This window comes from Xyrauchen texanus, chromosome 6, assembly GCF_025860055.1.
Source record: "Xyrauchen texanus isolate HMW12.3.18 chromosome 6, RBS_HiC_50CHRs, whole genome shotgun sequence".
Classification (NCBI taxonomy): domain Eukaryota; kingdom Metazoa; phylum Chordata; class Actinopteri; order Cypriniformes; family Catostomidae; genus Xyrauchen; species Xyrauchen texanus.
This window is the reverse complement of record NC_068281.1, coordinates 12,893,964-12,921,784: the sequence shown is the minus strand read 5'-3', so window position 1 is coordinate 12,921,784 and position 27,821 is coordinate 12,893,964. Positions and strand designations below refer to the sequence as shown.

Sequence of the window (27,821 nt, the reverse complement as noted above, 5' to 3'; positions counted from 1 at the left end):
GAAATTCTAATGAGTAAAATATATCAGAATTATATTCCCATTCATATTTAAAAAAAGTTTAGTGCATCTGGGTGACGAGGAACAAGAAATTGTTCATCCATGACTTCTTGTTTTACAGGGGAATAAATATGATGTAACACACAGGCCAAATTTCCTTATTCATCAATCACAGTGGGTTAGACTAAATAATATTTTTCTGATGTGCATCAAAAGATTGTTGAGCCTCACACAATGGGAAGTGGCCATAAGAAAATAGCCAAAGCATTGAAAATGCCCATTTCCACCATCAGGGCAATAATTAAGAAGTTCCAATCAACTGGAGATGTTAAGAATTGGCCTGGAAAAGGACATGTGTCTATATTGTCTCCACGCACAGTGAGGAGGATGGTTCAAGTGGCCATAGAATCTCCAAGGATCACAGCTGGAGAATTGTAGAAATTAGTTTGGTCTTTGGGTCAGAAAGTCTAAAAAAAAAAATTACAAAAATTATCAGACATCACCTACATCACTACTAGTTGTTTGTGAGGGTTTCAAGAAAAAAACCCTCTGCTCTCATCCAACAACAAACTCAACCGTCTTCAATTTGCCAGACACTACTGGCACTTCAAATGCGACCGGGTTCTATGGACAGATAAAACAAAAATAGAGCTTTTTGGCAGCAAACACCAGAGATGGGTTTGGCGTACATAGAGATGAAGTACCCATGGTTAAATGTGGTGCTGCAACTTGAATATTGTGGGGCTGTTTTTCTGCCAGAGGTCCTGGACAACTTATTCAGATACCTGGCATTATGGACTCTAGATTTTTTTTTTTATCTGTTGGTATTTGATAATGCTGACTGCCTGTGCCAGAAAGCTTACAATGGGCTCTGGTTAGATCTTAAAGCAGGACAATAATCCAAAACAAACATCAAAATCAACACAAAAATGGTTCAGACCATAAAATCAAGGTTCTGCCATGGCCATCCCAGTCCCCTGAATTGAACCCCTTAGAAAATGTGGGGTGAACTGAAGAGGAAAATCCATCATCATGGACCTGTGAATTTGAAGGCTCTGTGGAAATTCTGTAAGGACAAATGGTCTCAGATCCCGTGCCAGGTGTTCTCAAACCTCATTAGGCATTATAAGAGAAGACTCAGAACTGTTATCTTGACAAAGGGAGGTTGCAAAAGTATTGAATAAAGGAGAAACATATTTAATAATGAGATATGTCCCGTTTCAATTGTTTTACTTCAATTAAAGGTTAGATGTTTGTGAAATTTTTTAATGAAAGCTCAAAAAGGCAAAACAATGCAGATTTCTTTTTTTTAACAGCATATTTACCAAGGGAGCCAATATTTTTGGCCACTAATGTACAATGCTGTAATCTAACAAAGCAGAGCAGACTTATATGGGAAACGGGATGGAAAGAAAGAGAGAGGCGCAACATACATAAGTGATGGACCGATATATAGGCCAAGCTGAATAATTACCTAATATCTGGCCATTTTGAGATTATCATCATTTTGTACATTTTTGCACAATTTACTTGATATTGTTAAACTATTACATTTAAAATCAATATTATAACAGCCATCAGTCACAATGCTCTAGAATGATCAGTATCAGTCATTTAAAAACCCATAGTGGTTGACCGCTAATATTTACAGTTCAAGTTAATCAAGTAAAAGTGACCGAGATAGCAAGTGTTTTTACAGAAGTCAACATCCGACTGCCAAACATTTTGACAGCTGTAGATTTAGGAATCCACTCAACCGCTACAACCTCATAAAATGGAAGAGTAGGTAACAGTGAGTTAGGGCCCATGGCCAATTTAGTCTGTAATATAACAGTGACATGGCCCCTTGGTGAGATACACTGAGATTAGAGCAATGAGACATGACAAAAAGGCTCTTATGTAACAGTTTGAGAGAAAAATACCTTTTTCACATCTTGACTGCAATGAGGATATACAGTAAATCCCAACAGGAAAGAGTAGGGAATACAATTCCAAAACAATTTTTTTTTTTTGTTTAGATGTTCTGCAGTTTCAAAACTGTACAAGAGTGATGGAGCATTGCGAACCCAGTGTGAATTATCTTTAACAGTAATGGTCACTTCCTCTGATGTAGGAATCACCTTCTGCCATGATCGAAAATTATCACTCGCCAACAATCATGCCATGGTCCAAATCACTGAGATTAATTTTTTTTCCCCATTGTGATGATTGATGTGAAAATAAACTGATGCTACTGACCCGTATCTGCATGATTTTATGCACTACTGCCACACGATTGGCTGATTAGATAATCGCATGGATGATTGTTGGTGCCAGATGGGCTGGTTTGAGTATTTCTGTAACTGCAAATCTCTTGTTATTTTCATGCAAAAAGTCTCTAGAATTTCAGATGGTGCCAAAAAAAAAAACCTTCCTGCCAGCGGTTGACGCATCATGTAGCTGTCGTGTGATGTAAACACGTTGACGAGTTCACAAGAGAATTCAGAAGCAGCGCTTATTTACAACAGAAGAATGAACATCACGCAGTTCAGCCATTTCAAACAGCATCAGAGCCCTGGACAGAAGTGCTTATTTTAAAGTAAAAAAAAATTTAATTATCAACTTGTTTATTAAACAAACCTATCGATTTGCTTCAGACGACATTCATTGATCGACTGGAGTCCTGTGGATTACTTTTATGCAGCTTAAATGTGACTTTTGGCCCATCAAAGTGCTGGCACCCATTTACTTGCATTATATGATGACCTGACAGAGCATCATCTTCCAAAAAAAAATCTTAATTTGTGTTCTGCTGAATAAGAAGTCATACACATCTGGAATAGTTAGTGAATGAGAGAATTTTAGATTTTGGGACAAATATTTTTAGAAAGAAATAAGTCAAATTTTAAGAATGACAGTCAGACCATTGTTTAAATAATGGATGTGTGCATTTCAAAAACAAACAAATCATCTAACCACAAGGAAAACATTAAGGGGGTATTTGCACTTGGTCACGTCATAAAACTTTATTGATCGGATAGTAATCCAATCATGAAAAGAACAAGTTTATATGCCCTCCAGGACAGATTAGAGACTGATCACTGATCAACTCCTGAGGTGGATCGAGACACATTCCATTCGAAACTGGGTCAAGCGTAAATGCATCTTGCTTGTCAATCTACATTCAGTATGTAAACTTTACTTCGCCCAAACAGTACTACGTCAGCATAGGGAAAATGAGAAAAATAACAGCCGTTACAGAGTATTTGCATAGGGCTTGCACAATAAATAATAACAAATAATGTACACACATTATAAAAGAGGTAGTTTTTTTCTTAATTTATTTTATGCAGATCGCTGACAATACTGAAACTAAATACTGAAAATGAGAGCAGCTGATGTGCATATCTTGCCTACGACAAACCCAGAGGGCAAAAGTACAGTGCATGCACACACAGTTACGCATGCATGGGGCAAAGTCTCTTGGAGTCAAATAATAAATCACATTTTAAAAATTTGCTGCAGGAATTGAAGATCGAATTTATAGCCATTTGGCTAATCAGTAAAAATGCATGCCAAGTTACCAAGTGTAAATACCCCAAGTTATTTTTCCTCCAGAACTTTTTCAGAGCTAAAGTAACTAATCATGCATATGATGCAGCGAGAGAAACAATACACTGTTTTGACTAGGGATGTCCCGATTCTGATCGCAAGTATCGGAGACGATATGGGCATTTTTAATTGGGAGTCAGCCCGATCACCTTACACCTATCATTTATGTCAGCTGAGGACAATTTTTGGCAGAATGTAAACTGACAAGTAACTTAGCATTAGCAACCCTGTGGCTAAATGTCAGCAGTGTGGAAATATTGTAAACTAGAAAGCAAAAACTGTCTTAAACGGTTTAAATATGACGTGACTGCAGTATACCCACCAGACTCATGCAGCACCTGCAAGCCATTCACGCACCAATATCCAGCAGCGCTTCACGTTCGGTTAATCACGCAAGTAAATGCGCCCGATTTGCTTCTGTCAGGCTGCGCGGATGACAGCCTACATTCCTTGTTTCATTTCTTTCTTTTTGCTTTCAGAACAACATGTGATGTAATAAGGAAAACATCACTATTAATCCTTGAGATTTCCAACCCAGCATACAGGTACACCCTCCATAAACCATGGTCACACTAAAACTTATACTAAACATTTAAAAGAGAAAAGTAACCCGCATTGTGGGGAGTCTATTCAAAATATAAATTAAACATGGAAATAAAGTTTTAGGACTTTGCAGGTGTGATTCACCGAAACTGTTCTGTGAAAATTGTAGAAAGTAGAAACATGCAAAATAGAAACATTTTCACAAGTGGACTCAAACTTCAGAAAATCACACACATGAAAATAATAAAATGGTACTCCATGTCAAAAAGGTTGCTGACAACTGTTCTAAGACTTTATAATTTTCTGTTAATGCATGATTTTCTGTAAAGCTGCTTTGAAACGATGCGTGTTGTGAAAAGTGCTATACAAATAAAAATGACCTGACTAAGAAATACTTATGGCCAGTATATTTTCTCTATTCACTCACCACTGGCAGGTGTGGCAAAAGTACATTTTGGACCCTTCGTGCTCACCAATTTTAGACATTTCTATCTTTGTCCTGCCCACATTTTGTGAGACAATCATTTCACTGATTCTCCAACTTTTCAAATCTAGTTGTGCCTATGGCCTTGGTCATTTCACAATGTTGAGCAAATTTAAAAAGCAATTTTTTAAAAACGAATAAAAAAATATTTCAGCTAATGTTATGCATGTCTTGCTTATATTCATACCTGGAAGGAGCCACTCCAACCAAGTTGGGTCCCAGCCCCCTAAAGAGTGAGCGAGGACCTTCTTTCTCCAGTATTAACCTGAGAGAGAGAGAGAGAGAGAAATATCAAATAATATAAACAGTAGGTTCCACTACAGTAAAAATGTGACAGCTTTCTGGATGGAACTTACAAATTAGTTACAAATTTAATAATGGAAGCAACAATGTGACATGTTTTTTCTACAGCATCCAACATTTGCTTGAATTTCTTCAATAAGCAATCCAGGCCAACTGCAGGGTTTGGGAAGTTGATGTGGACATGGCAATTAGGAGAACCAACAACAAGCTTTACCAAGCTGCAACAAATTGCCACAGATCTCCCATTTCGATATTACAACGATATTTTCTAGCCAATCAGATATATATTGCGATAATTGAGATTTGATGTTTTGATATAAAAACGTCCAGTTGTTTTCACTCTGTAATATATAATTTGCAGCTAAAAGGTAGGGATGTGCAAAATTACCAATTTAAACCGACCAGTCAGTACATTGTCCGAGATAGCAACTAGTTAGTGCAAAGGAACCCATGTACAGTATAAGGCTGCATTATGATCACGTACAATATATAATCTTAATTTACCAAACTAATTTTGTTATTTTAGAATATAAAATATAACCCATATTACCATAGGCTATTACTATTATAATAATGATAATTTTGCAACATACAAATGGAGGCTTGTAAACTTGTTCAAGAACCATTTCAGGGGTTGTACTGAATTAAGACTCACATGGCAATTAACCTGTAGTCCCAATGTTGTTGCATGTTATTTGCATATGCATCCTGAGATAGTCAGATCCTATGCAGCGTTCTCATACAAAACACTACTCCTACCAACTGCTCCCAGATGACTGACAGAGGGGAAAAAAGCGAGAACTCACTATTTGCATGTATTCCCCAAGACACTGTCGCACTGTGCGCATTGGCGCCAAAGCAAAAATTTACTTCTGAACAAATAAGCAAATTAGACATGTGCATCGTCTGCATTTCTTTCAACTCTTCAAAATAATCAGGTGTGTTTCCTCAAGCATGTGTCTTGTGTCTAGCAGCATTTCTTGTTTAAAGTGGCGGGAAAATTAGCAAAATGACCCACCACTGTGCATGAATACCGTTGTTAGATTATAAATATTGAGGGGGCGCGACATGTAGTTTACACCATCCATCTATTGTACAGTGATTTACTATTAATTCATTTATTACATCTATTTATTAAAGCAGTAGCCCCTTTCACACATACAGCCTTTTCCAGAAAATGTACTGCATTTTTCACATGTACATGTACTGCATGTACTGTGAGAACATGACTTTTTTGGAAACACAGTCAATTTTGCTCTGGCATTTCCTCTTAATGAGAACTTGTATCATTACCTATACATTTTCATACGGATGGTATATCCGAACAGCACATGTGGTACATTTACCAGTAAAGGCAACCCAATGATTTTCATGTAATTTACATTGTTGCATGTGTGAACAGTGCTAGAGTCAGACAGAATCTGCAGAATTAATACTGACAAATACACTCCACAACACCTCTCAAATAAACTTGTATTATACACATTAACAGGAACCAAAAAAAAATAAAAATGGCACTTTGATGACTGTAGAAGAGGTGTATTAAAGGATTAAATGCAAAGGATTAAAGAGACAAAACTTCTCAGAGAAAACCCGTTACCTGGAACTCTGGACAAATATAGCTTTCTATATTTGTCTAATAATATTGTAGCATCAAGATAAACATGTATTGTTTTTTTATAAAAAAAAAAAAAAAAAACACGATTTTGTTATCAGGAAGACTCATATAAAATCGTTTGACTCAAGAATCATGATTTGTAATGGAATACATTTTTTCCCAGCCCTAATGACTCTATACTGTATGTAATTGCATGTGCTTTATATAAAAAGAAAAAAAGTAATCATGCCTCTGCAAGTATAATTTATACAAACTAAAAAAAGTAAAGATCAAATATCAGATCAGGAGGGTTAATTCTTATCAAGCTGACAAACGCTGTACAAACAAACTGTGTTCTGAAAGGTTTGCTTGCACAAAAACAGCATGTCTTGTTTTCAATTTTGAATGTTTTGCTCTCAAAAGTTTAAAAAAAATGACTAGTTATAGTATTACAATAAAAATGCATCTGTAACTCATTTCTGCTGACCTACTTTTAATTTGTCTTCCCTCTTTTTCTTTCTTTTTGCTTGAGTAATATAATAGGCCTAAATACCAGTGCTTGCCTGAGACAAAAAAAAAGTGATTCCAACTCTGGCGAAGACAGTAAGACTACACCCAGAAACCGTAGTGTTGCAAGATTTTTCCAGACCAGCAAAACACTGCCAAAGAAGGCTTGAAGAGCACTTGTCTCACAAACTCGGCTAGATTGCTTTCAAAATGCCAAATCATAGAAACAGACATTATTCTGTCAAAAAAATGTGGATTTACAATATAACATTAATAGCCACATGTCAATGTTAGTGAAAGTGCAAAGCCCTAAGTGAATATGTGATTGCCAATAACAGTTATGAAAGTGTTATAACTTCCCTTCACATCAGGCCCACAACCAAATTAGCATAGCAGGGGCAGATGCAGGTATGCTGCTGGTATTGCAAAACTTTTATGTCTTTATCTCCCTCATTGTGATGCTCTTTCAGCCCCACTGAAATCAGATGGTTGTAATTTATAGTCAGCAAGAGAGCCCCACAGAGAGACAGAGGACCACAGCATTGATTACAAGCACAAAATGACGATGTTTGGTTTTGAAGTACTCACTTAAGACAGTGCAGAGGCCCCGGTGGGGACATACGGGCTACACTGGCCCCATTCACAGTACTGAGCTGTACTTCAGAAATGTACAGTGTCACCGACGAAGACTGCAGCCTTGTCTTCACCACCTCCAATGGACATGTCAGTATAGCACCCACAGTGCCCCCACAGCTAGAGAGAGAAAAAATGTTTATTAGTCACATGTGTAACATCACTTAGATCGATTACTCAACTTTTTTAAGATTATTAGCTTTGGTTTATGACAATTGCAATACCAAGCATAGTTGATTTACAAAAGTCTTTGCATTTACTCATGTCATTTATTAAATCTAACGTTTGTAAAATTGTCATACACTGCCTGGTCAAAAAGAATTAAAATAAATAACCGTTTGGATTCTAATAAGCAGATTCTTAAGAGCCTATGATTGGATCATTAATGAATACGTTTCAGCTAGCAACAATTCTTCTAACCCTAACTGATGCAGTGTGTAGCTTTTCATTTCTTAAATAACCATGTTAGAAGACATATCCCGTGGTTGTGGAAAATATGTTACTGTGTTTCAGAAGGGGCAAATTATTGGCCTGCACCAAGCAAAGAAAACAACTAAGGAGATTGCTGAAATCACTGAAATTGGTTTAAGAGCTGTCCAATGCTTTATTAAAACCTCGAAGGATAGTAGGGAACTGTCAGCTTCTCGGAAGAAATGTGGTCTGAAATTTTTTTATATTGAAAGTAAGAGTATTTCCACATGCACAATGTGACAAGAACTTACAGGATTGGGACTAAACAGCTGCGTGGCTACAAGAAAGCCACTTGTTAGTGAGGCTAATTGGAAAAAACTACTTCAATTTGCTAGTAGGCATTAAGTTTGGACTGTGGAGCAATGGAAAAAGGCCATGTGGTCTGATGAGTCCAGATTTACCCATTTCAAAGCAAATCATTTTCACACATGAATTGGCCACAACAGAGTCCTGACCTTAACCCCATTGAAAGTCTTTGGGACGTGCTAAAGAAGACTTTATGAAATGGTTTGACTCTTGCGTCATCAATACAAAATCTCGACCAAAGATTAATGCAACTCTGGACGGTAATAAATGTTGTAACGTTGCATAATGTTGTCGAAACAATGCCAAGACAAATGTGCTCCATAATCAAAGCTAAAGGCGGTCCAACTAAATATTAGAGTATGCAACTTTTTTTTGGGCCAGGCAGTGTATATACACAGTACAGTATACAGAATGTATTATGTAATATGCACACAAATTTAACAATGTTTCAAAAGTATAGACAAAAGATGTAAACATTAATATGTTAGGATGATTTTAGTCTGATAATATCTCTTTCAAATCTTACCTTGAGTAAAGTTATATCCAATTTTACAAATTTGCTGCTATTACAACTTAACACAGGTAAATAGCTGTAACATCAATAAATCCCTGATTTTATTACTCTTAAGTTAACAAGTATGGTGTATACGTCTTAAAGCTACACATTTGAAACGTTTTGTGTATTTTAATGTTAATGGACTGGGCTTATTTACTTCCATTGTAGAAGCATTATTGTTTTTAATTAAATGTATTTATTTATATGTATTGTGGTAATCCACACTAAACCACAAATACTGTCAATTGAGCTTAAATAGTTTTGAACCTGGGAAAATTCCTTAAAGCTATCCATGACACAATGTTCATCTCATTTGAACTACATTACAGCATTTATATGCCACAATTCTTTTGTATAATTTAAGCATTTTGCTTTTGTTCAAGAAACACTTCTGAATCAAAAAGGCAACATCCTCTTGCATGAATGAAAATAATCTTCTGACAGGTCACACATAAAAGTGTGCTGCACTTTAAACATCGGTGTATTCTCCATCTGCTGACATCCACACGTTAAGTAACATCTGTATGTGGGTCTAGTTCAACATGTACGGTATATGCCTTGTGTGCATATAAGCTAAAGGGGGAGGGAAATGGGCAGTGGATAGAGCTGGACCAGCATAAGAATATGTCAGAAGGTTAGGCCTGGACAGAAACCACAATCACCTGCAAGACGACAATGACTAATTTACTTACCCGTGTTAAGGCCTTTGTACACCAAATGTGAATCTTTGCCTTCAAAAGCTTTTGAACCAAAACAATGGATTACTTATGAGCCATTCTCACCTGAAGCAAACATTTGCGCCGATTCGTGCGCCGAAAAAGCAACATTGTTTTTTTTGTTCTTTTTTTTTTTTTTATGGTGAGCGTGTTCTTTTTTCCTGAGTGTAATTTTCTTCTTCTTTGCCGGGCCAATTTTTTTAAACAAATTACATGCAATAAGATACATTCAGTATTGTTCAAATTGACAACATCTGTTACAACAGCCATTATATGTGTGTGCATTACACATAGATTTTAAACAAATGCACTTAATGCAAGTATATAAGGTATATAGCAGTGCCATGTAATCAGCATTGTTCATAAAAATGTTTTAAAGGGTTAGTGAAATGAAAATACTCTCATCATAAACTCTCATCTTTAATCCCAGATGTGTAGGAGTTTCTTTCTTCAGCAGAACACAAAGATTTTTAAAAGAATATATCAGCTGTGTAGGTCTATACAATTCAAGTGGATGTTGATCAGCACTTTAAAGTTCCAAAAAGCACGGACAGCGATATGATCACTTTGGGTGAGCAACAGATCTATATTTAAGTCCTATTCACTATAATAGTTTATTTTGAATTTAACTGATTCCCCTCATGGATTGGAGATTGATCGAAGTAAACAATTATAGTGAAAAGGACTTAAATTCTGTTCATCTTATAACCCAAAGTGATCGTATCGCTTTATATTACATTAATTTAACCACTGGAGTTTTATAGATTTTTTTTACTGCGACTATCAGTGCTTTATGGAGCTATAAAGTGCTGATATCCACTTGCATTCTATGGACCTACAGAGCTGATATATTCTTCTAAAAATCATAATTTGTGTTCTGCTGAAGAAAGAAAGTCATACACATCTGGGATGGCATTAGGGTGAGTAAATGATGAGAAAAATTGTAGCTCAACTATCACTTTAACCATTAACTGAATAGTAATTTACACTTTTTTTTATCCCTCTTTTTTTGTTTTTCACTCGATTCTTTCTAAATCACCCCTCAGATGGTGTATACATGAAAATACTGCCAGTCATCATCTTTAGCAGGTAAACTGAAATAGTTTGTGAAGTGTCTTGAATGTTTTCTTTCCCACTGAGCAAAAAGTACTTTGTGCCACCTAGCGTACCATGATAAAATGAAATGTTGATTAGCGCCATCTACTGTAAAGGTGTGAATGTGCTAATGGTGATTATTAGCATCGCTTACTATGTGCAAGGGCCATTCATTGCAGAGGCCTTAAGAATGACAGGAGGTTAGGCCTAGACAGAAACCACAATCATCTGCAAGAGGACTATGACCTACTGTAATCGACATGTCCACTTCTCATCTTGACGGGCCTTCACTAATCCACTTTAACAAGAGTCAGAGTGAATTACAAACAGCAAGACTTACAAACCTACAATTGCTCCACCAAATGTCCATCAAAACACCGGTCAATTAATCTAATAGAAAGCTCTCCAAAACAAATTCCCTCCTGGCTTGTGGGAGCCCATGTTTGCTTATGCTTAAAGTTGATAGGAAAAACACTAAATGTTGATAACATGGAATACTTGTTGACCTGAGCAATGGTCTGTGAATTGCTCTGATCTAAACCCCATTTCCCTGCAGGTCTATTTTTTGTGTAACCTTTCAAAAGGCTGACCCACGTACAAGCAGCAGCTCTCAACTTTGTCCCAGATATGGAGCCCTCCGGTTTGTTGCCGCTAAGGTTTACACACTGGCGCTCCCTCTCACTCTCTCACTCACTCACTCACTCTCACAAGGCACGAGTGTGACTCAGCTGCCCCTCCCATTTAAACACTCCGCAGTCTACTTTTATAAAAATCCTACTGGCTTTTTAGTATTTCACAGTTACTTACGGAATTCTGCACTTATGAAAACAATCTATTACATAAAGAGCTTTGATTATGAAAAAATAAATAAATAAATAAATAAATAAATAAATAAAAGTGAAGAGTAATTTGTTTAGTTTGGATGCAAAAAAAGCAGTTTGCATTTGAGATTTGCACAGCACTGTTCAAAGTGATAAAACTCCCAGGAGTAAGGTAACAAAAATCCGGTCTAAAGTAACCAGCACTACTTAAACAAACATAAATCCGATGAAAGATTACAAAGATACTGCAATAAAATCAAACTGGAACAGTAAATACGGAACAAAGCACAGCACTGTTAATTGACAGAAAATGTAAAAAAAAAAAAAAAGTGTTCATAAATTTTTTAAATTGCATTATTTCTATCTGGTCATGCCTTTGGTAAGTTGATATGTTTTAAACGTGTCAGTAGTGTACTGCAGTGTGAAATGCTATACTTAATCTAAATCATTTTAATCAGCATTTTTGCATTTGTTGTACAATAATAATAATAATAAATGCATTTTTTTTATAACCTTGTACAATAATTATATATGTATTTTATGACCTTGTTTTCATTGAAAGACTAAACAGAATATTTGTACTTTAGAAAAAGTCACTGCAAAATGTGATTAAAAATTGTGAAAAAACTTCGTTTGAAATAGAGGTCGAAAGATACAGGTAATAACTTAGGTGTAAGAAAATGCAGAAGACTGGTTAATTGGCCAGTATGTATATGTAATATACATATATATATATATATATGTATATATATTAATGGCATATACAAATATTTGCTGAGAAAGCCCCTCATATAACAAGAAATCAATATATTTACATTTATGCATTTGGCAGACGCTTTTATCCAAAGCGACTTACAGAGCACTTATTACAGGGACAATCCCCCTGGAGCAACCTGGAGTTAAGTGCCTTGCTCAAGGACACAATGGTGGTGGCTGTGGGGATCGAACCTATAACCTTCTGCTTAACAGTTTAGTGCTTTAGCCCACTAGGCCACCACCACAACATATACATATATAAAAATATTCAGATAATTAAAATGCATTACATTCTTGTAGCAGAAGAGTTAATCATTGATAAGACAATACAAAAAGCTGCTTTAGAATACAATGTATTGTTTACTACCATATTATTGATCATCACTGGCACACAGTTCACAGCAATCCATTTCACAAGTGAATTTGTCAATCAGTTGGAGATTTATTATGAGGGCTTGTTTAAGGACCTGTCAATGTACACCTGCATCAGATATGCTTGTGTAGCGTCTCGGGTGCATTGCATCATAAACATAAAATGTTTAGGTCACTGTGTCATGTTAAATATAGTTTAATACTCAATATTTAAAAACATCTTCAGATCCCCTAGTTCACATTTGCGCTCCTTCAAGTGTTTTGAATTTAAGAACATAACGCATGTTTGTGTTGTTCTGCCTACTGAAGTGTTGTTTTGTTCACTGTAACTGTGCGTTGCTCATACAGCTGAAATTTCACTTACTGCCCTCTGGAGTAAACAGGTGGTACTACAAGCTTGCATTTCTCAGGAATCTTTCTTATTGTGGTCCGGGGTAATGCGATTAATATATATTTATTAGGGATGTCACGATGTGAATTTCTGATGTTACAATTATTGTCTGATAAAAAAATAAATCACAATTTCACGATTATCTGCAAATGTGCCTATTATGCAACAATAAAACCCTCCACAAACATATCAACTCAAGTTGTATTGCAGCATTCATTAGGACATGCAGTTAACAAATATATTCCTACTTCTAAGTTGAAAACAAGTAGGTGCAATTTTCTCTATCTGCCCTCTGACACCAAAATGTGATGTACCTTTTCAACAAAAAAGTATGTGTCAATAACATACACAATACACAAGTATAACAATAACATTGTTATTTCAATAAATAAATGTGTTTAAAATAAAACTGTGTCAGGCTAGGAGAACCTTCTTTCTTTACTCAGATGAGCAGGATAATCACAGCACTTTTACACTCACTGAAATCTTATTCATGTAAGAAAAACTATTTGGAAGCATTGCATTCACAATATAAAGCTGAATCCCTCCTCTTTTAAACTTAAACGATACAACTTTTCGGATTTACCGTTTAATTTCAGTGTCTGACTTTACCAAAAAGGTAAGGAGTACACTACATTATACTATTTAATGCATTTGTAAAATGATTACCTTCATCTGGGCATGAAGCTCTGGATGGTGATCCCTCAGGTGCAGTAACAGATGTGTTCACCACTTTTGCTGACACTTTTCGTCTGCACGTATTGCATTGGATACCAGTCATCAACAACTCCTGTCTCATTTTTTTAGATAACCAAAATGCTCCCAAATAGCAGATTTAATTTGCTTCTTTGACAGATACAACTCCGGGAGATTGCGTTGTTTCGCCATGTTTTCATTTTGAGAGTTTCACGTGCGCTGAAAGTTACCATAGGTTGTGGCAAAATGGCTAAAGGACAACAAAGTATTGGCGTGGCCATCGCAAAGCAGTGTGGGCAGAACGGAAAAAGAGTTTGCAAGCATGAAGGCCTACAAACCTGACTCAGTTACACCAGTTCTGTCTGGAGGAATGGGCCAAAATTCAAGCAACTTCTTGTGAGAAACTTGTGGAAGGCTTCTGACACACTGGGAATGTGATGAAAGAAATAAAAGCTGAAAAACATAATTCTCTCTACTATTATTCTGCCATTTCACATTCTTAAAATAAAGTAGTGATCCTAACTGAGCTAAAACACAGGGAATGTTTTCTAAAATTAAATGTCAGGAATTGTGAGTTTTAATGTATATTTAAATGTATTTGGTGAATGGTGAATGCATGTATGTGTATATATTAGGGCTGCACGATTTGGATAAACAGTTATATTGCGATTATTTTGAAAAATATTGCGATTGCGATTTGAACTGCGATTATGATGGTAATGTTTTCCAAATGTTCAACTGCAAAAAGGCTACTGGGGTTTTCACACTTGAACCCTCTTAAAAAGAACCAAACGGAGACCTTTTTTCAGTTCAACCACAAACAAATAAATATATAAACTGCGAAAGTCTTTTTCATATCCAAAAGTTACCATCCACCTTTTACCTGTTTTTGTCCATTTTGTTATCGGGTCTCAGTCCACTAATCATCATCAATCGTTTTTTAAACACAGTCAACTTGAATATTAGGATGCTCCAATCAGGATTTTAACATCCGATACCGATCTCCAATTTTCTTTTCATCTCATCAATCGATGCTGATCATTTCACTTTATCAGCATCTCTTTCAAAACTGGTTATATGTAAGCTTTCTGCTCAATGTCACTGTTAACTAAATTTCCCTGTTGGTAAAACCATAGTTGTTGCCTAGTTTTTGCTGTCAATCAATAATTCAGTATGTAATACACAAAATATAATTTTTAAATATAAATGTTACTCCTTATTCTAGGCCTTAAAAACTTAACTTCTTTACTGTATATAAGTCCTAAAGAATGAGGCTTAAATGTCAAACTGAAGTTGAACTGATAACCCATTGGTGTCATTAAATTTAAAGAGAAAGTTACATTTAACATTTATGCATTTGGCAGATGCTTTTATCCAAAGCGACTTAGTGCATTTATTACAGGGACAATCCCCCAGGAGCAACCTGGAGTTAAGTGCCTTGCTCAAGGACACAATTGTGGTGGCTGTGGGGATCGAACCAGAGACCTTCTTATTAACAGATACGTGCTTTAGCCCACTACGCCACCACCACTCAAGTTTTGGTTAGTTTGTCACCATTTCATTTAATTATTTGTATTCATTATTTTATTATATTTAATTTAGCAATGCATCATATTATAGTAACTAAATATTTGATAGATTTATTTTATGCATGTTCCTTCCTTTTCATTTTGTAGGGATGTTGGTAATATTAGTTCCACTTTCACTTGTTTCCACGGGGGAGTGTAATAAGGGCGACTCACTCTCTCATGACGTAAACAAATGACAGGAGACTGAGGGTAAGAAGTTTCTGGACTCTACAGGTGTTACTGTTAATGCTGTTTGTTCAGCAATAATTTAATAAAGATGTTTGAATTATACCCCATATTATACCCTTTTATTCGGCATTATTATTATGATACCTGTGCCTTGCAAACACTGAAATGCTGCTACCGCAGATAATAATAAAAAATGATTCACGTAGGACGTGTCAGTTTATTTAGGTTGTATATTCATTGCAATGGGGATTAAATCTCTTACATCATCCTCCACAATATTAATCTGCCGGTAGACTGTGGCTATCCACTGTGTTACAGCAATCATGAAGCTGTGTTCATGATTCGCATCAGGGCGGCAATGCCAGAATCGAATGCCGCTTTGAACCATGAAAAGCAATTACAAACAAAATGTCTCATTCTGCGTTATGGTGATAGTTAAGGTGTGCTACTGTGGTTATTAAAACGTGACTTACATAGGCTGAAAAATACATGATTTCTATCAATAGTCCCCATTTGGGCTTGTTTTGTACATCAAATAGTGTTAAAAGGTCCTTTCTCCATCATTTTATCACTGACAGGGAAGCTGTCAGAGATTCTTTTATTTACTGAGATAACAACCTCTGCAGCTCTATCATCGGAGAGAGCATAACTGTCAACTAGAATGTCTATGGTAGTGGTTCCCAACCCTGTTCCTGGAGGCCAGCCAACACTACACATTTTGAATATCTCCCTAATCAAACACACCTGATTCAACTCATCAGCTCGTTAGTGGAGACTCAAGTACTGAATTGGGTGTGTCAGAATAGGGAGATATACAAAATGTGCAGTGTTCAGAGGCCTCCGAGAACAGGGTTAGGAACCAATGGATGGGACTGCCGCATTATTCTATTTTATGCTAACCTTGTAGGCTCAACTTGGTAGAAGGGCACTGGCGCTGTTGTGCGTGTGTGTCGCTTTTGTGGTGTGTGCATCAGTGTAATGACTCTGGGCGGTCACATCACAAAGGTTCTGCCCTTCACACAAGTGTTTATGCTGGTTTATGATGTATTAACGGTAAATGCATTAATCGCGATTAAGAAAAATTAACGCATTAAACTAAACTGACAGCTCTAATATACATGTAACCACCTTTCATTTACCATCATGCAAATATCCGTCTAAACATGCAGGTGGAAAATTACTCAAATGAAACCATAAAAACAATTATAAATGTAAAAATAATAATGAGAATTATAAATCACTGAAATATAAATCATGGTTCGAGGTGAACGTGTTTTGTATTATTATATGATTTAATCACAGATGTATAGGCTGCAGAGTTGTGGTCAAAATTAACTGCTCTGTGGAAATAAAGTGCACTGAACACAAATAATCACCTGAGCGGAGATGTTTGAGGTAATTTGCAGCACTCATAAACTATACTGTTCAAGCAAAAAAAAAAAAAGGAACAATTCAGAAGACAGAAACAAAGAAAGAGTGAGAACCTTTTTACATGTGCGTGTTCCACAAGACTGCATGCCTCCGTACAAACAGCATGGCATCCATACGCATAGACAGCTTTTCTGTCATGTTCTTAATATAATAAAGTGTGTTTCTTCAAGAATGTGTCTGTGTGCCGTGGGGAAAATTATTTGTAATATTAATTTGATAATTATAATAGCCTAAAATTCATAATAATACTAATTTAATGAATTAATGGTAAAATGAGACAAAGGCATCAGCTTTTGGTGATCACTCTGACCCGGAGATCATTGCCGACACAACCCTAATGTGCATTTCTCTCTAAAAATTAACAAAATGTTCAGACAGTCTCCTTGCTGGTTTTTCAGACACATCATTACCGCTTTTGCTAGTGTCGCTGTGGCTCGCTTCATGCTTGTACTTGTAAAATTCATATTTTAAAGGCTCATTATTACGGTTTAATATTTCTCTGTAATGTAGAACAGTCTTAGCAATGTTACTTACAACAGTCTTTCTCAGCCCTGAAACTCAAGCCATTTTCTGATGTCCCCCAGTATATATATTTAAAGTAATTAAATGAATATCATAAACGTGCAACAACTAGTCGACAAACGGCTTAGACTAACACCTACCAGTCGACTAAGAAAATCTTTGGTCAGGGGCAGCCCTAGATGATTAACACACACCAAAAAATTATTCCGACTTGTGTACGATTTTCTTTAAAAAAAATCAAGGTTACAGTAAAGCACTTACAATGGAAGTGAATGGGGCTAATGTTTTGGGTTTAAAGACAGATTTTTTTTTTTTTTTTAGTATGTGTGTATTATTTGAATTTTAAAATTCTTTAAATGGTAATTTACTGGGATTACAGGGTTTATGGCCCTTCGGCACCATAGCAACAAAGTAGTAAAATTGGGCAAGTTTACAGGGAAGGTTAGCAAGCTATTTTTCACTCTAAAATAATGTTCACATGCACATTCTTTACATCTTGCAGCTATACTATCGCAAAAGTGACTACTTTAACGTTTATGCGAATTGGCACCATTCACCTCAACTGTAAGTTAATCACTGTAACTCAAGACTTTTTTTTTTTTTTAAGAAAAGGATGGACAAATCCAAATTAGCTTTTGAGGTAATCAACATTATGCCACAAATGCTCTAATACCTTGTATTGAACATGGAATATTCCTTTCTACCCACTGCCATAACTCATATGACCCCTGTGGAAATATGACAACAGATAGCACAAATATTATGCTCTTATTAGAGGCCTTTTGTTATACCTTTTATCAGGGTCAGAGTCAACAAATGACCCTGGGAGATAGGAGCTTGTTAAACAGTTATATGAGCTCTCCTCGTATCTCTTTTAGGGGAAAGTTGGTTAGGCATTAATTTCCTTATTATTAGAAATGGCAGTCAGTAACCATTGATTCAAAGGCTGAGAATAAATGTATGCTCAGAGTGCAAAAGAGCAACCAGGGACATCCAGGAATGAGAATGGAGCCAAAAATAGTTGTTCTATACTAGATTGCTGTGCTCCCTGTCAAACAACAAGCTAGTCTCACTGGACTGGAGTCAACATAACAGTTGAAACCACATGCCCAGGGCAACAATGAAGGAAATGGTATTGCTTCAAGTTCACAAACAACTTTTAGTTTTTCCTGTCTCTTAAATCGATGGCAATAGCAAAACGCATGAATGAAAAGCATTCATGGATGATCACTTCCTGAAATAGTGAAAATTACTATGTTAGGGTTTTCTGGAGGGTTCTGTGACATCATCACAGTCTATCATGCATCTATTGCGTGATCTTGCATTTACAGAAATCAAGAAGATAGCAGCTTAACACATGCTGTTAGATGCTAACATGATTGTTTTAATTGATGTCACATGAGCATCTATCCGTCACGCCGTTTAATAATGTTGCTCTCTTTAGCTCCACGATGATGACAGTGTCAAATACAAATTTTGATACAATTAAAGGTTAAATTGAACGGATGGATGTAACAAGGGAATGGTGTCACACGGTTAGGTCCGTGTATACACATGACATCAGTGATTGATATGTGTCAGTCTTTCTCCCCGGCTTGCTAGTACTTACCCTCCAGCAAAGAGATGAACCAGGGTGTCCCTCTGACTCATCCTTTAGCATTATCTGCACCCACACCCAGGCCTGCAGTGCGAGCAAGAGCCGGACAGCTCCGCCGAACCCTCTGAGATTCTGCTGTGTCGCTCAGTTTTAAGGATGTGGATGTGAATAAACAAAAATACTCGTTTATTCAGCCCGACGTTTTGCGGGCGAGATGTGTCGCGCGATGCGAATAGCTGAGCCCGCTAACGGCCGTCGATCTGCGCAGACGCCTCCTTTTGCATCTAACGGGTCCGTTTTTTCTTTCTGAAGACACTTACTCTTCAATAGCACCGATATCCAACGGATTCCGAGGTTGTGATTGCAGAGGAGGTGGGTTTTGGGGGGGCTAAATCCGTGCTGAGTCGGTAGCGTCAGAAGTTCCGTTGTATCCCCCAGCTGAGGATGAGGAACGAAATGAGAGCGACAGCGGGTTCGCTATTTACGAGCCACTCAGAATCCGCAAAACAGAGGCCGCGATTGGTCGATTCGCTGCGTGGCGTCACTTGTTTCCGCCCCATCATGCCCCTTTCACATGATCACGCAATTGATAAATAGTAAATATTGATTTATCCCGATTTAGAGGTTAAGGCACATATTTGCACATTTGTTTGTTGGGTAAATGTGAGTCTGTCTGCTGCAAAATGCCCCAGAAACGTTAATAGTTTGACAGTACAGCGTCATATTTTTGCTGAGAATGAATGAGAAAGACATTCATGGTTGGCTGTATGTTCAAAAATATAGATTTTCAATTGTGTATTTTTACAAGAACTCAGTATTTTCATGGACTTCTGGTTTATTAGTCTGCACGTGTATTATGCCCATTTTACATGGAACAAATATTGGTTGTTGATAAAGTTTAGAAAGCAAGACATGTGGGGGCATGTCTTGTTTTTATCTGTTTTACACAAAACTTTTCCATGCATCTATTGTTCTCCTTTTATCTACAGCAATTTTAACACACACACACACACACACACACACACACACACACACACACACACACACACACAGTTGTGTTTCCATGTTTTATGGGGACTTTCCATAGACATAATGGTTTTTATACTGTACAAACTTTATATTCTATCCCCTAAACCTAACCCTACCCCTAAACCTAACCCTCACAGAAAACTTTCTGCATTTTTACATTTTCAAAAAACATAATTTAGTATGATTTATAAGCTGTTTTCCTCATGGGGCTGACAAAATGTCCCCACAAGGTCAAACATTTCGGGTTTTACTATCCTTATGGGGACATTTGGTCCCCACAAAGTGATAAATACACGCTCACACACACACACACACACACACACAAACACACACACACACATTTTTATTTTATATAGTTTAGTATGCAAATGACCAAAGGGGGAAAAATAGGCTCATGAGGATGAGTCCTCAGAGGAACTGTGCCTGAATCAGCTGACAAGTGTTACAGCATCCCAGTAAAGAGAAAATCTGGTTTCCTAATTAAATAGCTGAATAAAATGCATACGCCTCCTGGTTTCAAGATTAGAGCTACAATTTCAGGTCATGTGCCTGGAAAATCAAATTTCTTTTTCTATACCAACCTAATGACATACAATGAGGAAGAGGATCAGGCAGGCTAGGGTCTGCCAGCCCTCTATGATAACATTGTCTAAATGTCTGACTGACATTCAACTCTTTCTCCTGTAAATGAGCTTGTAATACTCACAAGATCTCAAAGGAATGTGCAAAAGTGGCCAAACATTTGTACACAGATTTTACACTGACACACAGGTGTGTGCAACTGGTGAGGTGCAGTGAGGTTTGATTGTTCTTTCTGAAAAAAAGAAACAAAAGTAAAAAAAAACTTCAACCATTAAAATCACCAACTACTGCTTTATCATGCTTTAAGTTCAGTATTCCAGGAAGCTTTGTTGAACATTTAGACTGTAACAGTAATATTCAAAAGCATACATTTTCTTTTAAGCCAGTTTCAGAATGCAGTTGTCCCAAACTGGTATAACTACGAAATATGCTAAATCTGTCTCATGCTATGAGTAAAACCTAATCATGAGAGGGCTGCAATAAAATTAAACTTTAATTAACTGCACCTTGGTATCCATTAGAACTCACATAACCTCTCTCGCATAGCAATAGGCCTAAATAGGCGCTGTAACAAAAGGATCCGTGATTAAATGTGTAGCATGTTATTCTAACCCATCTATTGCCAACAGTTTGGTTCATCTAAAACCAAACATAACAGCATGTACAGTTTATTTCCATGCTATTTACAGTTCGTGTAATACACATTTTGAATTAGTTTTGAATGAGAGTGTTGACATCTTGAATGTGCTTTACTTTCTATACATTTGCATAATGTAACATTTCACAACTTAGTCCCACTGTCCACATATGTGGACATCAATTCCATTCCAGGCTTATGATTGTCAGCTTGCACAGTAAATTTCCTTAGTGTCGAAGGTCAAGTGTTAGGCTATATTCAAAGGTTTGGGGTTCATCTTTACATTTTTGGAATGCATACAAGACAATAGTTCCCAAAAATCTCAAATATATTAAATTATTATTACGGTAAAATTATTATTAGTGGTAGTACTATTAGGGGCCAAGCACCAAAGATCAAACAAAAATCTTTTTTTTTTTGTCTGATTACTCACCTCCTGATGATTCAAATGGCCCCCATTACATTAAAACTCTCCCCATTATAGTGGCCATCATCTTGGATTATGATGTTTAAATTTGTAACTTCTTCCATCCCTTAAACTCCGTCCGATTTGCCCAAACAATGGCACAAAATAATCTAACCACACAGAAATTATTACACATAATTTAGATTTGTCCCTTTATTTAAAAGTAACAGTATTGTATGCTTAATCAGGACTATGATCTGAGGGTAAATGTAAAGTTTGGTGGTAGCACTACTCATGGGTCAAGACATAATTATATGTCCCAAACTCATGAGGTTGATGTGTATGGATTCCATGGGTCATTAGTATTTCAACAATACCAATTTTTCCAGCATTGGCCATAGTGCCTTTCTGCTATTATCTGTTGAACACTTTGTCAAATTTAAAAGAAAATTGGTTTGCATTATGATCGTGTCCTGAGGGTACCTGAGCCGTTTGGACATAGTGCCACCTATAGTGAAAAAGATAACAGTCACTTCAGTGTGCTGACTTTAACTTAGGCATGTTTCTTTGCCATTCATGGAAAATGTCACCTGTGTGGTCCTGTGTGTAAAATTCAGGACTACAATTCAAAAGGTTATGGGTTTGATCCCCACCTCTTACAGCTGAATATGTATTGTAATGGAGGTCTTTGCATTATGATTACGAAATTGTTGCAATGCTAATGCCACGTTGATTATATCTGCTGGAAGATGTTCCTTTTGTTGTTTTCTCCCTAATGGGAGCTTAGTGCATAGGAAAATGATGATAGTTGGCACACTGAAAGGGGTTGTTAAAATTGACATTAAAACTGCACCTATTACAGTGGCCACCATTATAGATTGTGAAGTTTTTATTTGTTTGTATTTTTATTTATTTTCTACTCCCCCTTTAAAATATGTCTCAGATTATCTTCTGGCCAAACCTCACAAATGACTGAACAGAATTGAGATTTTCCTCTGTTGAAAAGTTACGCTGAAACCAAGTTGATTGGTTTCACACACACACACACACACACACACACACACACACACACACACACACACACACACACACACACACACACACACACACACACACACACACACACACACACTCACACACTAACATTACCATAATGCACATCGCATGTTTAATGAAAGTTCCTGTCCAGGTCTCATGAGGTTTAGGGTGGGTCTGTTGCGAGTTGTCTTCTAATAGAGGCCACGTTTTTCGCTCACATGACTCATGAGACCTAAGTGAAGCCCTGTGCTGTTCAGTATCTGATCTGTAACTACACATAATCTGTCAATTTGTGGCTCACATGACAGACAAGCCTTCATACATTAAAACTGGGACAAATTGGGTCAGTCAAAACCTATAGGTATTGCCATGTTCATACAGTGTCCTAGTAAAATAAGCTGATTTATTATGTAATGGGATGAAAGTGTTAAATAACTTGTAATGTGTTGATATTTCTTGTCTGTTTGTTTGCCTGACTTTGACATGATTTACATTTACATACATGCATTTGGCAGAGGCTTTTATCCAAAGCAAATTACAGTGCACTTATTACAGAGACAATACCCCCGGAGCAACCTCGAGTTAAGTGCCTTGCTCAAGGACACAATGGTGGTGGCTGTGGGGATCAAACCAGCAACCTTCTGAATAACAGTTATGTGCTTTAGCCCACTACACCACCATCACTCTATGTTTTTTACTATAGGTGGTGCTATGTCCAAACTGCTCAGCTACCCTCAGGACATGATGGTAATGCATACCAATTTTCTTTTAAATCTGACAAAGTGTTCAAGAGATATAACTTTTTCATACAATTTTAAATAGAGGAAAGTCACCATGACTGATGCTGGAAAAATTGGTATTGTTGAAATACTAATGACCCATGGAATCTTTAGTTCATGATGATGAACTAAAACAACCAAACAGAACACAATGTAAAGCACAGGTCAGAGTCAAATCAAGTTAAAAAATGCAGTCCATCAGCATGTAGGTTAGTCTTCCAAAGTTTCCAGATCATTCGGTGGTGTCTGGTTAAATTTTAGACAAAGTCCAATGTTGACATCGGGAATGAGCGGGGCTGAAGCCTGGCTGGGGTTGAGCTTTTTTTTTTGTTTGTACATTCTCTTTATAAAATGTTCTACATTGGCACAAAAAAAAAAAAAAAAAAATTCACTATACAGACACAGTGTGCAATAATATTCTTCCATATGTAAACAAATTATATTTTAACACAAATAATGATATAGAGGAAAAAATTTTAATAAAAAAAAAATAAAGGGGGGTGGGTTGGAGGGAGAAGTAGTGGGATTAGGGTTCAATTATTGCTGTCTTATTACTTAAAGGTTTCCATACTGCATAACAATTAGCTGTCTTCTTTTTTAAAGAAAATCTAATTTTTCGAGTTGAAGGTGGTGCATAACATCAGGGCAGAGCAGTGAGGTGGATTATTTTGTTTCCAATTGAGCAAAATCAATCTACGAGTGTAACATCTCCAAGCAAAATACACAGATTTTTAGACAACTCCACATTGTCACTACTAACACCAAAAATAGCCAAAATTGGGTCTGGGTCTAGTGTTTTTCCCAAAACCTCTGACAATAATTGAAAAACTGAAATCCAATAATTACGAATACTAGGACACTTTCAAAACATATGTCCTAATGATGCTGGAGTTTGACTGCATCTATCACATAATGGGTCCACAGAAGAAAACATCTTAGAGAGCTTTAGTTCAGACAGGTGAAGTCTAAGTAAGATCTTGAATTGTATTAAACCATGTCGAATACACAAAGAAGAAGACTGAACCCGTTCTTGTGCTTCTTCCCTTTACCAGTCTGCAATATACATTCCAAGGTCTTCTTGCCATGCTGCTCTTACAAGCTCTAATGAAACATCACATTCCAACTGTGATCATTTATTATATATAACGGATATTCCTCCTTTGGTAAATGGATTCTGTAAAAATAGTGAGTCCATCTGAGAGGTTGACGGCCCATTACGAAATTATGAAAAATTATTTTGAACAAAACTGCAAGCTTGTAATTATTAAAAAAAAAATGTCAACTAGGTAGATCAAATATCTGCTGTAACTGCTGAAATTTTGGAAAGCATTTATTAATAAACACATTTTGGAAGGAACGTACCCCTTTTTTGGACCAGGTCTGAAATATTGAATCAATTTGGGAAGGGTGAAAAGAATGATTAGCGGTTAATGGGCTTAAAGTAGAGCATGCCTGTCATTCAAAATGCCTTCTTATCTGAGCCCAAATTTTTAGTGAGTTAGAAACCACTGGATTACTTAGTCGAGTTGGAGGCGGGGTAGACAAGGCTGCATAGATTAAAGCTGGCCAAGAGGAAGGTGAGCATTATTTATTTTATCGCACCACTCTATCGACCCCTCCTGTATACCAAATGAGATTGCTCTTATATTACATGACCAGTAATACAGCTGGATAAGGTTATAATTTTTATCTGTTTTAGGCTTATCTACCGTCCACGTAAACTTTTCGGCTTGATTAATCAAAACTTCTAAAGGCCATTTTTATTGTGTAACACAATATATGAGTAAGAGAACAATTTGATTTTATTATTATTACATTATAAGCTAAATAATTACAACAAACTAATTAAAAAACTATTGTAAATTCTTGTGAAATAATCCACAAAGACAATTCATTTGGACATAGAACAACAGTTTGGGTATAGTAATACAAGTCTGTCCCAATTGATAAGCTCTTACTTTTATAAGAGATGGCGTCATCTACAGGAGACTGTAGACTGTAGACTGAACTAGCTTGACCTAAAATAGTAAGTAATCAGAATTTGCTGGTAGTGATAAGTAATGCTGATTTTCAAAGATGGAGAATAATCTTGACCTTGAATACACTAAAACCCTCAAGATAAGGTTTAAAAGAATTCAATAATTATGCTTCAGTATATCAAACGGAAGTACAGGCTGGTTGATAACAACTCCCTTATTAAGATTTTTCTGTAATAAGAATTTAAGATTTAAAGCTTCCTGCCCTGGTAGAGATTGTTTTTATAATGAATACTAATTCATCACATGAACTGAAAAGCAATCAATCACAAACATCATGAGATTGTCAAAAGGTCAAAATGAGAATGGAATGGGCACCAGGCCTTTGGCTCAGTCTCTATTCCTTCTTTGGGTATTAGGGAATAGGCATGAGACCAAGAGATCTGGGTTTGGCTGCCTATCATGGATCATCTAGCCCCTGCTGGATCAGCTAGCCCCTGCTGGTAGATGCTGTAACTGCACCATTCTGCTGCACTATTGTCCATGTGGCAGCGGGGCATGGTTGAGCTTTGAGGAAAGCGGTAAGGGTGCACACACCTGATAAATCAATCAATCAATCAATCAATCAATCAATCAATCAATCAATCAATCAGTCAACAAATCAATCAATCAATCAATCAACAAATCAACCAACCAATCAATCGATCAATCAATCAATCAACAAATCAATCAATCAACAAATCAATCAATCAATCAATCAATCAATCAATCAATCAATCAATCAATCAAGCCATCAATCAGCCAATCAACCAATCAATCAATCAATCAATCAATCAATCAGTATTTGCTTGATTTACGAATTATTGTTCCAATTGAGGATGGGGATTTTTTTTGGGGGGGGAACTCAAATAAACTTCTGTTATTCTTTAATTTAATTTAAAACTTTATTTGGCCATTTCATAAAACCTTTATTGTTATTATTATTATTTACTTATTTTTTCTTATCACTACTTATGACTGTCTCTAATTTGTATTTGTGAACATGTGTATGGACATTTTTACACACATTTGCTCAGCTATCTAATTGGAGACTTTCCATAGACTTCTAGTTTTTTTTATAATTACGATAAATGAACCCTAACCCACCTTATCCTAACAGTAACCTTTTTGATTTATTTGAATTTTAAAAATAAATATTTTTTGAAAAATAGCCTCCCCCTCCACTTTATCATTCCAATCACCAAACCTCCTCCAATCATGACATAAATCACTGCATATTTGATTTATTTTTTACAGTGGTCAGTGCCTGATGCCTTTGTGTTAGCCCCCCCTTTAAAATAGAACAATAATATATTACATATTACATTCGATTTCCAAAAGCTCCTTGTTCTCTCATTCAACATTTCTTCATATTTCATGCCTGCAATGTGCCTGGAGCTGAGAATAATATCTTATTTGCTTTGCAATGAGCTCATTACAGCTCATATATTCCACTGAATCATTCAGCAAGTACTGCACATTCATAGCAGATATTCTCTTTCCTCACTGGAGATGACTGTTCTTCTGTTTTAACAAATTATTTTGTTGCATAAAAAATGGGTGAGATAGAAGAAAGTGATAACTAGTTTCCACAAATGTACAAAACTCTCATGTGAAGAAACAAGGCTATAAGGATGTGCATGGTACATGGTGCATGGTATATGTGGTGGCTAAAGCACAGGGCTGTTAATCAGAAGGTCGCAGGTTCGAACCCCACGGCCACCACCATTGTGCCCTTGAGCAAGGCACTTAACTCCAGGTTGTTCCGGGGGGATTGTCCCTGTAATAATTGCACTGTAAGTCGCTTTGGATAAAAGCGTCTGCCAAATGCATAAATGTAAATGTATTCAAATACCAAAATCACTACTCGGTTATTCTGCACGTGTTTAGAGGTCTTCAACCTGATGGTACCCGACAAACCTACAGGTTTTGGGCCAGGTTCTGGTCAGTTTTTCAAGTAGGCTATATGGCAATTTATTCCCTGCTATCTGAGATTGTGTTTGAGGCATCCATGGCAATAAACGTTCTTTATTCGAGTCCAGACAAATAACAAAATAACTGTTTGTGAACTTTCACATATTTAGGGTATTAAGGCACCTTTCTCTTTATCATTAAACATTAAATGGATGCTGGACTTAAACATTTTAAAGTCCTCCATATTGTTGCATGAATTATGTCGCTTATATGAATTTA

General features: G+C 36.5%; 1 protein-coding gene across 1 annotated transcript in view; it reads right to left on the bottom strand.

Moving 5' to 3' along the window:
* Positions 1–19,592, bottom strand: part of slc25a36a (solute carrier family 25 member 36a) — a 33,354-nt gene extending 13,762 nt beyond the window's left edge. Inside the window, exons 1-3 of the mRNA XM_052129303.1 lie at positions 19,155–19,592; positions 7,611–7,775; positions 4,803–4,880 (exon numbers count right to left, since the gene is read on the bottom strand). Of these exons, the coding sequence (XP_051985263.1) occupies positions 4,803–4,880; positions 7,611–7,775; positions 19,155–19,195 (284 nt within the window). The 5' untranslated portion in view covers positions 19,196–19,592. The remainder of the gene's footprint in view (positions 1–4,802; positions 4,881–7,610; positions 7,776–19,154) is intronic.
* Positions 19,593–27,821: the final 8,229 nt, after the last annotated feature.